Raw genomic sequence first — 16,254 nt, 5'->3', positions numbered from 1 at the left:
GAGATAAGAATATATTTTATCAATCATGATCATATCAATACACTTTTAAAATACCTCAAATAGGGTAACATATAAAAAGTTGGGAAAAGTGCATCCTTGCATATTACACTTTTGTCATGGAAGATAGGGCTAAAAAGACCCAAGTGTAATTTTACTTTCAAATGATTTCAAAGAGAAACTTGACACAAACACTGCATATAGAATATTGTGGACCCTTATGTAGATATAGGAAAGGTATTTTTCCCATTATCCAAACAATGGAAGGGGTACAATATTCATCTTTACACATTCGGAAAATGGTAGTTATCTGCTGGTCTTCATGAATTCGCAGATTTTATGAAAATCATATTATATTTCTTGACTAGAATGGCCCTATCTTTATGCAGAATAATCATGATAATCTTAAAAAAAACAAAATATTATAGATAATAGTAATAACATAAAAACGAAAATGACAACTAACTAAACAGACACAAAAAAAATTACATATTTTTGCAATTCTTTAATCAAACAAGATTACCAAGTTAGACTTGACTGTAAAAGAAAATGATCACAGCACCCTGTCCCAGCATACTAATGAAATAATAAAGAAAACCAAATGCAGTTACGTGGCCAAAGCACACAAAGCTTTGTCTCCTCAAAGGACTCTTCCGTAAGATAATGCTCACCTACAAACACATTCTTTACTTACTACACTGAAGAACACAGTATATTAGATCTCACTTCCTCTAGTTTAGTTCTCAAGTGATTCTTCACCTTTTGGTCATCACAAGAAGTATGCTCAAAGTGATTGTTGAAGGGAATTTCCCTATCAACACTTAAATTACACAACTGCAACCTGAAAACCTTTCTGTGAGTACATATATATATAAACATATATATGTATATATCATACATATACATTTACATATATATATACATATACACATAATATATATATATTCCATATACATACATTATATATATACACACATACATATACATATACATTATTAATATACATACATGCATATTTCATGTATATATGCATAACTGTCTTATTCAGTGTTCCATTCCATTCCTTGACCCTCTAAATGATGTAGAATATTAGACTTACTCTGCTTATTACTTCCTCTCACATCTCTAACATGTTTCCAAACTGAGGCCTTCCACTTCAGGTAAAGGTATTAGTGAAGTACAAGAAAATTAAAAGAAGGAGCTTAGTTTATCATGTTTAGGTTCACATTCATGCAATATATTTCTTGGAATCCTTCTCATGTTAACTATAAGGAGGCAATTTCAGCCAGTATGAAAGGTGAACATAAATTTTGTAAAGATGCATTATGGAAGGTCTAACTGGATTGCTTAACAATATCTCAGGTCTCAGTAGGCACTAATGCTTCAGTCTTGAGAGTTCAAATGAAGAATATCTTGCACAAGACCCTAATTGTAAAATTTATTAACTCTGAAGTAAAGAATACCATAATTCTTTGAGGACTTCTAAATTTCATGATCCAAAAGAGATGTATTAAACATGAGTGGCAATAAAGTCCCATTTTGAACTATATTAAGAACTATAAGAACTATATCAATTAATCTATACCATAATAAATAATTAAAGATATACAAGACCTGATCAACATGTAAGCAGAAAACTATTTTGCAACATAACAAATAACATGAGCTCCTTACTTTCCTTGAGTGGTTTTCTGTATATGAATCAATATTGGGAGATTGGAAAGCATGCCTTATCATGTGAAAATGGTGGCCGAGTTATACATGGGCACTACCCTCCCTAAAACAGAAGGTTTTCACTCTTTTTGGGGATATTTCAGCGTGTATGAGGGCTGCTGAAACAAAGAGGATGCAGAATAGTCTGAACCTATGGCATTTTCAGATGGCCACACAGGCACAGAGCAGGACTGCCACTGAAGACTGTACATACATATACACATATATATACATATTTGTATACACATAAATATAGATATATATATATACGTACATATAATTATATAAATTACACTACCTCAGTCATCCCAATCATTTCACATCCGATGTTAAAATTAAGCGGAATAAACAGAAGAACTTTGGAATGGCTAAACATCCGTGTCATAATAAGGCTTTCAATATACAGTGTAACCATTAACATTCTGCTTAAATACTTGCTTAAGAGATTAGTAGGAATATTAATTTTTTTAAAAATCATGCAGCTTTAATCAATACAAGCTTAGTCTGTTGATCAGTCCCTACAGGTTTCACTGTGAAAGCCTAGATAAGCAAATACAAAACAAACAGATCTTGATTGAAAATTCCAAAATATAAATACATGAATCATCTTTAATTTCTTATCAGCACAAAAAGAACCAGGAGAGGGTCCATTTCTTAGTTTTCAGAAACCACCCTAAGAAATAACAATTTAGCAAATCATAAATATGAAGTAGTTAATTCAACCTAGCTTTTACTCCCACACAGAACTGCTATGTTCTATACGAGAAAAGAATGACGATCTATACATTGAGCAATAATTATCAACATTACCACAAACTTTTTACAAGAACACCACTTAATACAGCAAAGCATCTATTTCCAAATTTTACAAAGATATTGAAGATATATAGATAATTTACTTAAAGACCACACACTGAGGAAATTACGCCATTCAATACCAAAAAATCTGAGCATTACACAGGAAGTGAAATTCATACATGGTATATCCCAACATTCAAAAATCACATGCATGATAAATAAAGACTGATACATGGCTTTCTGACAGAAAAATCAAGGCTAACTCACATTGTGCTTTATCAAAACATAATCTCTTTTTCCTTATATCTTTGCAAAATTTACTGACACACTGAGATCAGCATCCAGAAAAGAAAGAGGAAAAAGATGTTTGGGCTTTCAACCTTCTAGCAAATATTTGCAACTTCCACACATCAGGATTAAATAATTGACCTTAATGTTATGCTATATTTACAGGTTTTCTTTCAACAAGGCAAAGAGGTAAACAAAAAATTGTTAATCCAGGTGTCAAGCTTCTACCGTCTCATATGCAAACATTACCTACAAAGTTTTTGAACTAGGCACACATCCTATGACACTAACTCATGAAAACATTCCCATTATCAGGGTTACACAGCTGATCAGTGAAGACAGTCAGGTCACAAAACAGCAATGAACTTAATACCTTCACTCTCCTCCATGGGACCTGTATTCTTCAATTCCTTCCACATTCCTTGAACTTCTCTGCTGGCTACAGCTGCTACCAAGTCCTCAGTCTGTCAGCACAAATGTATGGATGCAGGCAGACACTTACAAATTCATAGACATACACACGCTTACATTCACCTTCAGAGACACACACACACATGGACACGCAGACATTCACCATTTCTTTCTCGCCAAGGTCTTTGCATTGGATGGTGGAAATACTTGTATGAGCACATAGCAAGCAAAGGAAGATCAATACCCTACAGTGCTCTGCAAAGATATCAGCAAATGCAAGAAAAAACAGCTGCTGAAGCATCTAAACACTACTTCTCTTTTTTGGCAACTGCCACAGCTTTGAATAAGCTTTCAGATATCAATTACAAAAAAAGTATAGCAATACACAGCAGCTAATAATTACTTGCTAATCAAAGTTAAAAAGAATTCAAGCTCCAATACTATCACATGAAGCCATGACACTCATGCCACACAAAACAAAACAAAAAACAACTTCAAAAGAAAATTAAAATTGCTGTTCGTTTCCCTCAGTATCTATACAATTCCCTGTCCCATAGAACCTGAAAACCTTTATCATATTTGCATTCTTGTTTCATTATTTTTAATATCTTCATGAAGCTTTAAATCAGTGAAAAAAAGGCTGAACACAGTAGCCAAGGCATAATGAGAGCATGAATCTCATCAGTTTTTTATTACCAAAAAATAGAATGGTAGATAAACACATCTCCTTCCAACTCAACTATTACAACTTGGTAAATGCATAAACTGTTATTGGCTTCACCATCTGAAACCTAATGTCACTTGAAGATAGATAAACTCAATGTCTATGTAAGACCTTTCTCTCTAATCATTGCATATCAGTTGCCAATTAACATTACTTTTTGGACAGAGGACTAGGGTGTGTGTTTGTTTGTTTGTGTTTGTTTAGTTATAAATATAATCATTCCAAAAATCCTCAAAAATAATCATGATAATTAATAAACTTATACTGATTTATGAAAATTCTCTTGATCTTCATTTATAAAATATAGTATGTTCCCAAATTATGATAGTTCTATTGTCTTGTACTTCCATTTGTTGATTCATGGAGAACAGAAATAATAAAAATTATGATTAAAAATAAATACACAAACATATCCTTCTACTATCCATTTACTAAATTCTATACAATGTTATTCTCTTTTTACGCTAATCCTCAAAACAGGCTACAGAAGTCAAATGTTCAGTAACAAGCCATTTCCATCTGAAGCGCAGACTGACAGCTCAAAAGTCATTACTTACTTTCCTTTTAAAACATTTCCTTTACTGATTCCATCAGCTCAATTCATTTTCTATCCTACCTGTAAGTACCTGGTACCTCAGAAAGCACCTGTTAACCTGTAAAAGGTAGGAAATCTTTGTGTTACAACTGTCACCAAAGTTAGAGGGTAACTGGAGTCTAATTGGGCCCTCCCCTTTATCTTCTTTTGGAATTTCTTTTTCCTTCTTTTGGGTGTATGTAAGGCATCAGTTGCAATATAATGTACAGCAATGCAGCAACCTCCATTAATCCTTTCAAGAGTTGAAATGAAGAGCCAGTGCAAATATTCAACTGAAAAATAAAACAATCAACAGAAATCAAGAGCCACAGCACAGTGTTGATATTTGGAAAGTCGAGGCTCAGATTCTCAAAGCAAAACAACAGTGTCAAATAAGCCACTGTTGCATTTTCAGGGGGAGAGCCCAGTCACTACTATTTTCTGTAGGCAGGGCACATATCATGAAGTTTTAGCATCAATGTACAGCACAATCAATTATTTCTCCACGTCTAACTACTTTCAGACACATCCATCCTATGCGTCTGACTCGCCTTGTCCAGCGCCTTCATCCTCCAGGATAGGAACAATAAGATTATCCCGAGACATCAAATTGTACTTTGTTACGAAAACTGTAAATCGCCGACACAGAGAGGTCTCCGCCTGTACATGGGATAATAGAAAAGAGTTATTCACATTATATCATTAATTATATAAAAACTGTATATACCACAGTAAAGAATATCAAAAGCACACATCTTTTGTTCTTAAAATCTTCTAAGAATCTTTCTTACCTCAAATTCATCAAATATTTGTCTATGGTGGAAATATGCATGGGAGAATATCCTGTAGACTCTCCTGCACACTGATCCCAGTTTGGCTACGGAGGATTCTTTGATGCTTACTCTGTAAAAAAAAATAATAATAAATAATAATAATCATTACAACATATTCATAACACAGAGATACAACAACTACGCTGGCAGCAATTCTAAGGATGAAAAATGTGACAATGAGTAATGAGTAAAAACTGTTCTATTTTTGCTAACATGAGAATATTTAAATCAAGAGACATAACCATTCTTATATTATGATGCCATAGATATAATGTAAGTGACTTTGTTAAACCACAAGGAAATAAAAAAATTCTGTTATCTTATATATATAAAAAAAATGGTGGGTCACAAGGGAGGCTACAAAAAAATACTGTAGGTCAATTTGCTAGGCAACATAATTTTTCATTTCAGAATACACAGTGATGCCCTTTCTTCTGGGAAAATTGTATTATACTTAGATAAATACAGACCACTGTTTTTTGTTCTTGGCCTAATTATATGTAGTTAGAAAAAATATGAATAAGACAGCTGAGGTGAGAGGGTACAGAGGTGTTGGATGTTTGAGAATTAGGTCATGAGTGTAAAAAGGTTAGGAACTAGTGAACTACATGTATTCTGTATTCTATCTAACAGCTTATAGATCTATGATTTACTATATTCAATTAATTTTTTTCAACTATAATTTTCTTAAAGAGAACGGGAAATTTGTGCAATATAGCTCAATAAATAAATCAAATAAATTTCATCCAAACGTACATTTCACAGGAAACAGTTTACAGTTATTTTCAAACACACAAGATGCTGAACTAACTCGCACCAAGTGGCATATGCTAAGATAAAAAATCCCAGACACCAGGTGATGCCTCATCCTATCATAATTCTTTGTTCCAAATGCCATGCCATGTGTGGGAATGCCATAATTCAAGCACTTTCAAGGTTGGACATACTTAAAAAAAAAAAAAAATGGTTGGGAAGGGGTGGGTGACATCTGCAAATGTAATATTAAAGGTGACGTTGACATACTAAATAAGTTATAATTACTCATAGTGATCTAGTTGGTTGCCTGTTTTTCTGGTTATAAGAAGTGATCTGAATGGTCAAGTGGGTACATAAAATCTGGAATCACACAAGGGATAATCACTTCTTACTCTTTAGGCAAAGTCAAGCAAACCATAAGACTGCAGTGGGAAAAATTACATTACAATATCAAGTGTGCTACTGCAAGCCGGACAATCACCCACGGCAAAGCTGCACATGTACTAATGCACACCCATCCTCTACTGATATCATAAACCCAAATTTGTCTAAGCCTACCATTTTCATATAAACATATATCATACTACTGAGCTCTTTCCAAGAAACATACTATGTTTATTCTGGGCCTTTATTAGTGTTATCAAACAAACTCTTAAATCTACCTCAAGAAGAGAGCTAAAATGGTCTATATATTGACATTTCTGAGAACCTTTTAACTATTACAGCATATTCACCCCAATTATGGCTTTCCATCTAATGTGCATATCTTACACAATACAAGGCCTGTTACAAATTGGTTGGCTTCCTTCTTAGACATTTTTGTTATCAAAGAGCCATATATAATGTTCATAAGATATCTGGTAGCGTTTGGCAAGTTTCTAGCAATCATACCCATGATATCCTGCCCAAACCCCTATTGCCAATGTAGGCCCTCCATTCGCTAACCCAAACATAAACATATTTTCTTGCATTTTTCATCTTGTAAATGGAACATACTAAGAGAGAATGAGTAAATTCTGGTTCTGCATAGCATTTCTTATCCAGCTAAACCCTTCCGTCTTTTTATCTCCCATATGCCACTTTCACATCTTACACAGTCTGTTTACCAACCTTTTCTTCTTGTGAAGAAGAGGTGGGCAAACAGAAATAGTAACTCTGGTACTGTATGGTATTTTTCATTGATAATGTTGAAATGCATATAAATTTGCCTTAATGAAACAATAATTTGTTTTAGTGAAACCGAAAACCAGGTCTTTTTGTGAGAAAGACAAGTTGGAGGGTTTGCATTTCTTAGGGATTAAGTATCTATATATGAAGAAATGAAAATCACAATTATATACATGCATACACAAACACTTCCTTCCCTTTACATATCATTAACAAAATAGGCACTAGGATTACACAACTGCACAAAAACTTTTACATTAAGAAAAAATTATTATATCTATCATAAAAGTGATTTTATGGTGCTTCTCACACCTAGCACAACCTCACAAAAACAATGATAAAAATCACAAAGCCAAAGGAACTGAAAGACCACACACTACCTGTCATAACAAACACCAACCTGCTGGGAAAGTACTTATTAGAGTTGAGAAGACAGGCAGCCCCATCCAAGGTGTGTCGGGTATAGTCAATAGCTGGACACTCTTTGGGTGTCTTGTGTGCAGCACAGAGGAAGATCCACTGCTCTGTGGCTGTCATCTGAGTGCACGTAGTGGGCTGGCACTCTCCCTGTAGTCGTACTGCCAAGCCATTCAACTCCATACAAAACTGCCTAGAAATGTCATGGGACAATCAATGTTTGAGTGACAACTGTTTTGCATGCCAGTATCTGATACTGGTGTTGTTTGCATCTGCTTCCAAAGATAATAATAAAAAGATCTCAAAAGCAGCAACATCTGAAGTATAAAATATTCAAATCAAGCACATAATCTGTTCATCACAGTTAGTCTGAAGCATCTACAAAAACTTTTCAGACTTTATCACCTGAAAGAAACTTACTGCAGCCATCTTTCTCTCCTAGATAATTCAAGGCTAAAAAGGAATCACCAAAATTCCTCACCACTTTGTTGACAACTACAGCAAGTTAAATGTTCTATGATATAAAAACAGCTTACCAGTGACGCATAATGCAAGTCCTAAAAGAGATCACACCTTTTACCTTTCCTAACTACCTCTTATTCATACCGTGCACAATATATACGTGTCATTCTTACCTTAGATGCTCATACTTCCAAACCCCTTCATCTTGAGTTTCTGGGGCATTGAGAATGGCGTCAATGTTGTTGTGGTCATGTCGGATGGTCTGCTGGATGTACTGCTGCACTACAAGGGTCGAGTCCATCTCTTCATAGGCCTCTTCACACCATCGGTAAAAATTCTAAAGTGGGAGAATCGAAAACCTTGCGTCATCAAAGGGCAAAGATTCTAATCTGTATGAAACTAAGGATGTTCAAAGGAAGACAATGAAAATAAGTATACTCTCAAAATATACAAACTCGTATACATTACTACATATGGTAAAAATTAACATAATGCAATTTTCATTATTGATATTTCCATTTTCATTGTAACTGCTATTGTTACACTTATCATTATCATCATCATCATCATCATCATCATCATCATCATCCCTATTATCAATATCATTATCATTAATACCACCATTAGCATTAGTATTACTATTATTATCACTATCATTGTTATCATTATCATTGTCATTCTTATTATTGCTATTATCATTATCATTATTATCATTACTAATATCATTATTATCATGATTACTATTATCAAGTGACATAACAACAAAATAATAATATTGACAATAACAATGACCACTACAATAACAATAACACCAATCATCATCATCACTGTCATTGTCATTGTCATTATTATTATACTTATCATCATTATCATTATTATCATCATTGTCATTATTATTACTATTATCATTACTATTATCATTATCATCGTTATCATTATTATTACTATTAATATTACTATCATTATTGCAATTATTATTATTACCATTATTATTATTACCTTTATTATTATTATCATTATTATTATCATCACTATTATCATTATCCTCATAATCATTAAAATCAATATTATCTTTATCATCCTCATGATGATTATAATTAATATCATCATCACCAATATCATCAATATCATCATCATCATCATTATCATCATTTTTATTATCACCATTGCCATTATCATTGTCACTATCATTATTATTATTATTATTATTATTATTATCATCATCATTAGACTACTGTTACTATCACATTCATTAGACTACTGTCACTACCACATTCATGACTTTTATCATTATCTCTTATCAACATCATTATCATTATTACTATGAATATTATTATAAAAGTGTAAAAAATACATCAACAAAAAATAACAATAACAATAATAATAATAACTAAAAAATAACAATAATAATTCTAATTACAATAATTACAGGAATAGTAATAATAATAACTCATAATAATTACAAATATATATATACAAATATATATATATATATATATATATATATATATATATATATATATATATGTGTATATATATAATAACTCACAATAAGAACAACAACAAGAAGAATAACAAGAATATAATAACAACGATTATAGTAACAATATTTATAACAATAATTATAATATTAATGAAAACAATATAAATAATAATGCTTATTGGTTCAAACAAATAAATGTGCCACATCAAAGGTCATATAGCACTATGGTAAAGTATTATTCCAAAGAGGGTAAAAATAAGTCTAAAGAGTTGGATAAAATGTGTTAGATGTCAAAGGTCACAGAGCACAAAAAGGATACTTTCATAGTGAAAAGGGTAAAGACGAGGAGCAGAGATTAGTAAAGGAGGGAAGGGGGTTCAGGGTGATTTGTAATTAGATCAAAGGGAGAGAAGCACTGGAAGAGGAACAGTGCAAAAGAGCTATCATGAAGCAATCAACAGGCAATAAGGGTAGACAAGGGAAAAGGGGAAGGAGGTGAAGTATCAGGAAGAATGCCAGTTTGGGAAGGATCCAGAGAAGGACACTGTTGTGACAAAAGGGAGTCATGTGAGCATCCGGGTGGGAGCAGAAAGGATAATGGAGACTGGGAGAAAAGAGGGAGTAGTGGATGTGAAGGGGTAGGTGGTCAAGATACTGCTGAGATTATCTTGGAGAGAATGGAAAGGAGGTATAAGTATCAAGGTAGGAGTGAGGCTGGGTTCACCAGTGAGGTCAGTCAAGGTTGATAATGCCCAAGCTTAGGAGTCAGATGTAACTGTGACAAGGCATGAATGATCAGACCAGCTGCAGAAGGAAACTTTGCCTACTTGTTTTTGGAGCCATTGTTGGAAGAGGTTGTAAGGAGAATCACAAAGAATCTATACCCCTGTGGCTAAGCTAAAAAGAGTATTCAAAAGGTATTAGAAGAACAAGGAAGGGAGGAAGAGGGAGTGGCGTGGAGTGAGGTTGTACTGCCGGGAGGGAGACAATATGGATGAAAACTAGTAAGGAAAGAGGGGGCAGAATAATAAGAAGATTGTGGAGGAGGAGGAGATGGAGTGGAGGATGTTGGGAGAGAGGAAGCAATGTATTCTAGAGGTGGGAGTGACCTGGTTGGATGATTCGTATTGGACCAAGTTGACAGCAAGCACTGGGGGATGTAGTAGTAGTAGTGGTCAGGGCTGTGATCAAAGGAGAGGAAGGGGTTGGAAAACAAGATAGGCTAGTTTATGCCTTAATCAATGCCTTTAATATGGGTACAAATTCTTCATTACTGGCCAGGAAGAGCCAGAAAAATAAGGGGAAAGAAACAATCTACCCTTCAGGATCCCCTTGAGGGGTAAGGGTGAAGTAATACAAGAAGAGCATATCATGCCCCTTCATTAATAATGATGATGATGCCTGATGATGACTGATGATGATGATTGATGATGAAGATGATGATAAAAATAATATTAATAATGATAACAATAACAACAACAATGATAATAACTAAAAATAATCTAATAATGAAAACACTAATAATGCAAATAATCACAAAAATAATGGAAGTAATGGAAATAATGGAAAAAAATAATGGAAATAATAATAATAACAACAACAACAACAGCAACAACAATAACAATAATAACAACAACAATAATCATAATCATAATTATAATAATAGCAGTAATAACAACAATTACAATATTATCATCATTATCATCACTATCAATATCACAATCATCATTATTGCATTACTATTATCATCATCAATATTGTATCATTAAGATTTTCTTTAGTGCATCATCACCATCACCAGCACCAACACCATCATCACCATCACCAGCACCAACACCATCATCACCATCACCATCACCATCACCATCATCATCACCATCACCATTATTGCATTTATTACTAGTACCATTATCTCATTATTACCATTACTATTACAATCACCATCACTATCACTATATTCTAAATCCAGACCCTAAAACACACTTTTAAAATATACTTTCATACACCATTTTTGCACTTCCTATCTCAGTAAGTAAAAATTTGAAAAACCAATTTCACCTTTTCAATCTAGGCCACAACAGACATATTATGCATAAAAATCAGTAAGATGAACAAAACCTTCCAACAACAAATAGAAAGACTAACAGCAAACCCACAGTTCAGGGCAGAGGGAGCAACTGGACTGGCTGGGGGCACCAGTGACAAGGGAAAACAAGGTCAACAGGGAAAGTGACACCAGATCCATATATGAATTGTCATGAACTCTTGAATAGGTACGTGCAAATTGCTTGAACAAAAGGAAAATTGAGAATGAGTCATGAATGAGCAAAAAAATATATAGAGGGAATTACATACTTAGCTATATTTTCATTCTGACTACAAATTTCAAGACCTTAAAAAAATATTTATAAACAAACTGAAGGTTTCTAGTGTTTTATATGTCATGCACACTTAAAAAATACAGATCAAGGATGACAACTAACACTTGTTAACTCTAAAACACGTCTATGTTCAGACAAGAAATCAATAAGTAAGAAATTAATAAGTGAGAAGATAACAGAGCTGTTCTGATGAGTTACCAACTTCAATTGAACTCACTACCATCTGGAACATGTAATGTCTGCTCTAGTATTGTTTTGTGAATTTTGTTTACACACAGATCTTTCCACAAGTACTCAGCTCTCAAGGGGCCAATTAGTAGGCCTTTGTGACCTCACCTGATTTCCACTTTCCTGTTTATTATCATTATTATTGACATTATGATTACAGTAAGATTATTAGCAATACTAATAGCAATATAAAATAAAAGAATTCCAAAAATCAGGGGAAAGGGTAAACAAGTCAGCTAAGTAGGACTAGTATTTGACTCTTGGTGACTTAGTACTTGTGAAGCCATCTATGTGTAAGCCCAATTAATATACTAATATCACAATGGACATGACATGTACATACATGTTGTCCCTGGGAGCAATAGGTTTACTATTTCTAACCATATGTTACCTAGCCAAAGGGTTCTACCCCTTGGACCCCAATGCTCATTATACAATACATCCTGATCCCATACCCAACTTTACCCATTTACGACGGGTGTCCCACATATGAGACACACGGAAAAATAAACATTGCCAGTGTGACATTGGATCGGAGAATACTTTGCGGGCCGTGGCTGGAGCACAGGCAGATTCTAGGCTGGCCCCAGATGCTGATTTTGCAGCCGCCCGGAAACTTATTATTTTCGGCTTCAAAATATAGCAGCATTAGTGGGTTAACTTCTAAAGTACAGTGCCTTTTTAAGAGAGACAATGATTGATAGAGACTTTAACATCTACATGCACAAAGACCATGTGTGCATAGGTTAGTTGTTGGCTGTAATTTGAGGTAAGGCTCGACTTAGTTGTGGAAAGTACATGGGGACTAATCTCTTCATTTCTGATGTTATCTTTTGCCATGTATTTTTTCCTCTCTCTTTATGACAGTGTCATTAGATTTTCCTAATCTTAGTGCTGTTATTATGTATATATACATCTTTTTATTACTATCTGTATCTTATCTTTACTGTTAAACATAAACAAAAGATATTTACTGTATTGGTTTCATTTAGTATACTACATAAATATAAAAAAAAATACATAAATATTGTTAATTGTACATTTACTGCACTAAGCAATATAAGTCTCTAATAAATGAATGACAAATGTTTAGAAGACACTAGGGTATAGTTTCAGTTTTATACAGCTGTATAAGTCTACAAGGTAAACTTGCCTGTAATGATAGAACATCAGAAAATAAGGTTAATATTACCAACATCAATGCACCGAGATAGAGGGATATGGACATAGCAATCTTATAAAGCAAAAGAAATAATGTCATAAACAGCACAGATACAACTACTATGGCCTTGCATTTACCACAAAATGACCACTCACAGACTGTCCACAACACCCTCACATTGCCAGAGTTCTTAATGTCCATTTCTTTAGATTGGTACAAAGTGCTAGTTAAGGTGGGTGGTTAATTTTTTACAATATGGATGCACTCGCCAGAGACTAAGTCCCCAACTCCATAACAAATAAAAAAAATTAATCAATGTAAAGGTGTGGTTCAACTAGCCTTATCTTTATCTAGGACCTGACTTGTGTCCATGTGCCCAGACAGACATAGTGCTTCAACTGCGAAAAGCACCTCTGTAATAAACCGCAAATACCTCTTGTCTGAATAACATAACTCATAGTACTTTTCATCTGGACAACATGGAGCACAAGGACTTATTCCGTTTCACTGTAATTTCGTGCTTTTTGAGAAAGAAGCACAAAAAATTTATTTACTGATTCAAAATTATTAGCACTACTCTGATGGGCCATCGCAGTGAATGCAGATCCTCAGTTTCAAAATTAATTTTTCTTGTTGGTTTGTTTTCGATAATAAATAATGAATTTTGAGATAATTAACTTCAAGAACTTTATATGTCCCCAATATAACTTCAGTTGACTTTATAGATATTGATAATTTCTTTAAACAAATTACAGATAATAGTTTTTGACTGCACCATGGAAAGCCTAGAGATACCCAAGGAAAAAGACACTCTTGTTCATGTTATAGCTGATTCCCCTCAGCCTCCAAGATTTCATACCAAAGTGACGGACTCGGCCCAAATAGCCATACTTACAGCCAGACCTGCCAGTACATAAGACCAGTTGAACCACGCCTTAAGTTGCCATGACTGGCCGTGCCCAAGGAGAGAGACTGTCCCCCAACACCTCCCGGGAAACATTGTCTTCACTTCGGTATGAACAGCAAGATTGAGCTGAAACCCAGGAGCACCAAGTGGATTTTGGCTGAGAGCGGCACTTCTAAGGATCTTTTTCCTTTATTTGTGAAGTTAGTGTTCATGTCTGCAGATTATTTCTTGTACTGACAACAGCAACTTTTAGTCCTCTACAAGAATTTCAAGAATTTGCCCTAACCTAATGCATCCATTTTGTAAAGATTAACTAAGGGAGGCCTAGAGAATAAATAGAAGGTAGGGAAGATTAGGTTTGGGTTTTTGGGTTCACATGATACCCTGGTTTTAGGATTTAGTCACTTTACATCTACAATGTTTCCTCCAAAAAATTATAATAATAAGGTTGTGAAACACATAATGCATTGGTATACATTTACATAAAAATGTAATGACACGTATCATAATGAAAGGGGAAAACTACACTTACTGATACATGAAATAATCTGTACAGGCAAAAACCTTAGAAATAAAGTTAATATGTTGCGACATGCCATGCAGAGAACAAGTCCACTGCAATTAGGTGGGGGTTGGGACAGTTTTTAGTTAATATAGTGCCCTTTGTGGATTCCGAAAGTGGCTGGAGTAATAGAGACTTAAGTTCAGAGGGGTGTGGTCACTGTAAACAGTACTTTCATTTATAACATTTGTAATGAAAAACAACAAGAGATCAATGCATATTACAAAGTGAAACATGGAATAACAATTGCAAAGTTGGATGGCTGTGGCACTGAGAAATTACCGATACCAATTACAGGCCTTTCCTCTGTCAGCACTCCAGCAAAAGCTAGCAAACCGTCATTAGCATTACATTAACAAGAGACAGCTTGTAGACCTTCCCTAAAATATTTCTAGAATTAAATAAACAATCTGACCTCCTTCTAACCATAATATGCATGGTGATTTGTTTCCCTAGGATAAAAAGGTTTTTTTTTAACACCCGTGTGGGTATCTTCAGGTCTAGTAATATAGGTATTTCCGTCACTGGTTCACATCATGTTACATTGAAATTCATTGTCACTGACCTATTGTAACAATTATCATAAAAAAATGTGTAAAAATAAGTCCGATTTTAACGCATATGCCTTCAATGACTTCAATCTAAGGCGATATAGAAGGAATTCCAAAAATAAAGGCGGCTTCTTTCAGTCGTACACCAAAATTAGGCAAAATTAAGCTCTAGTTTTGTAAAAGAACATCACGACAGTATCAATCATTTCATCCTAACCTATTTGAATGGTCAAATAATAGTAAATCACAAGTACACCGTAAAAACAATAATAAAAACTAAACAAACGCACGAACAAACCAACAATATCTACGTGTTTAATCATTTTTCTAATTAACTCTCTCTCAATTCTTCCTTCTCCATTCACACGCCAACCTCCTACATATGAATATAGGCCTAAAATCCTCACCTGAGCCTTAGTTCCAGGCCTATTTCTCCTTAACACGACACTTTGACTCTGGTCCGCCATCTTCATCTCTACTCTGTTCGCATCCTCGTATTTACGGCTTTAATTGCTTTTTCGTGTTTTTCGCTGTCTGTAAGAGTTTGTGGGCTACATATTTCTTATTTGGTTCATCTTTCTCTTTGCTTCATATCAAATTAATCTAGTTGGTGATAAGATTACCATAGACATGGAAGAGTTTTATACGCTGTAGCTATTTTGAGGTACAATATATTGTTTTCGATACTTTCGTCCTTTATTCCGGTTAATTCATTACTTCCCTATCATTCATTTATGCACATTTGATGGTATAAACAAGCGTCAAGGTTATCTAAGTCATGGTAGAAATTATCATGTGTAAATAATTCACCGTAGATTCAAACCATAGAATCGGACACCA

The 16,254-nt window shown here is 34.2% G+C and overlaps 1 protein-coding gene across 3 annotated transcripts in view; it reads right to left on the bottom strand.

The window, feature by feature from the left end:
• Window positions 1-15,963, bottom strand: part of Mob4 (MOB kinase activator 4) — a 16,241-nt gene extending 278 nt beyond the window's left edge. Inside the window, exons 1-6 of one of the 3 annotated variants that reach the window (XM_027364421.2) lie at window positions 15,822-15,963; window positions 8,314-8,477; window positions 7,662-7,871; window positions 5,297-5,408; window positions 5,057-5,165; window positions 1-4,584 (exon numbers count right to left, since the gene is read on the bottom strand). The exon at window positions 1-4,584 is cut by the window's left edge and continues 278 nt beyond it. In XM_027364421.2, coding sequence (XP_027220222.1) covers window positions 4,580-4,584; window positions 5,057-5,165; window positions 5,297-5,408; window positions 7,662-7,871; window positions 8,314-8,477; window positions 15,822-15,887 — 666 coding nt within the window. In that variant the 5' untranslated portion in view covers window positions 15,888-15,963 and the 3' untranslated portion in view covers window positions 1-4,579. Of the gene's footprint in view, window positions 5,166-5,296; window positions 5,409-7,661; window positions 7,872-8,313; window positions 8,478-15,821 lie in introns of all 3 variants that reach the window. The other 2 variants (XM_027364420.2, XM_027364422.2) reach the window with 2 other exon arrangements.
• Window positions 15,964-16,254: the final 291 nt, after the last annotated feature.

The sequence above is a fragment of the Penaeus vannamei genome, chromosome 13, assembly GCF_042767895.1.
Source record: "Penaeus vannamei isolate JL-2024 chromosome 13, ASM4276789v1, whole genome shotgun sequence".
Taxonomy (NCBI): Eukaryota; Metazoa; Arthropoda; class Malacostraca; order Decapoda; family Penaeidae; genus Penaeus; species Penaeus vannamei.
The sequence above is the reverse complement of the archived record's forward strand: the minus strand, read 5'-3'. Positions and strand labels throughout refer to the sequence as shown.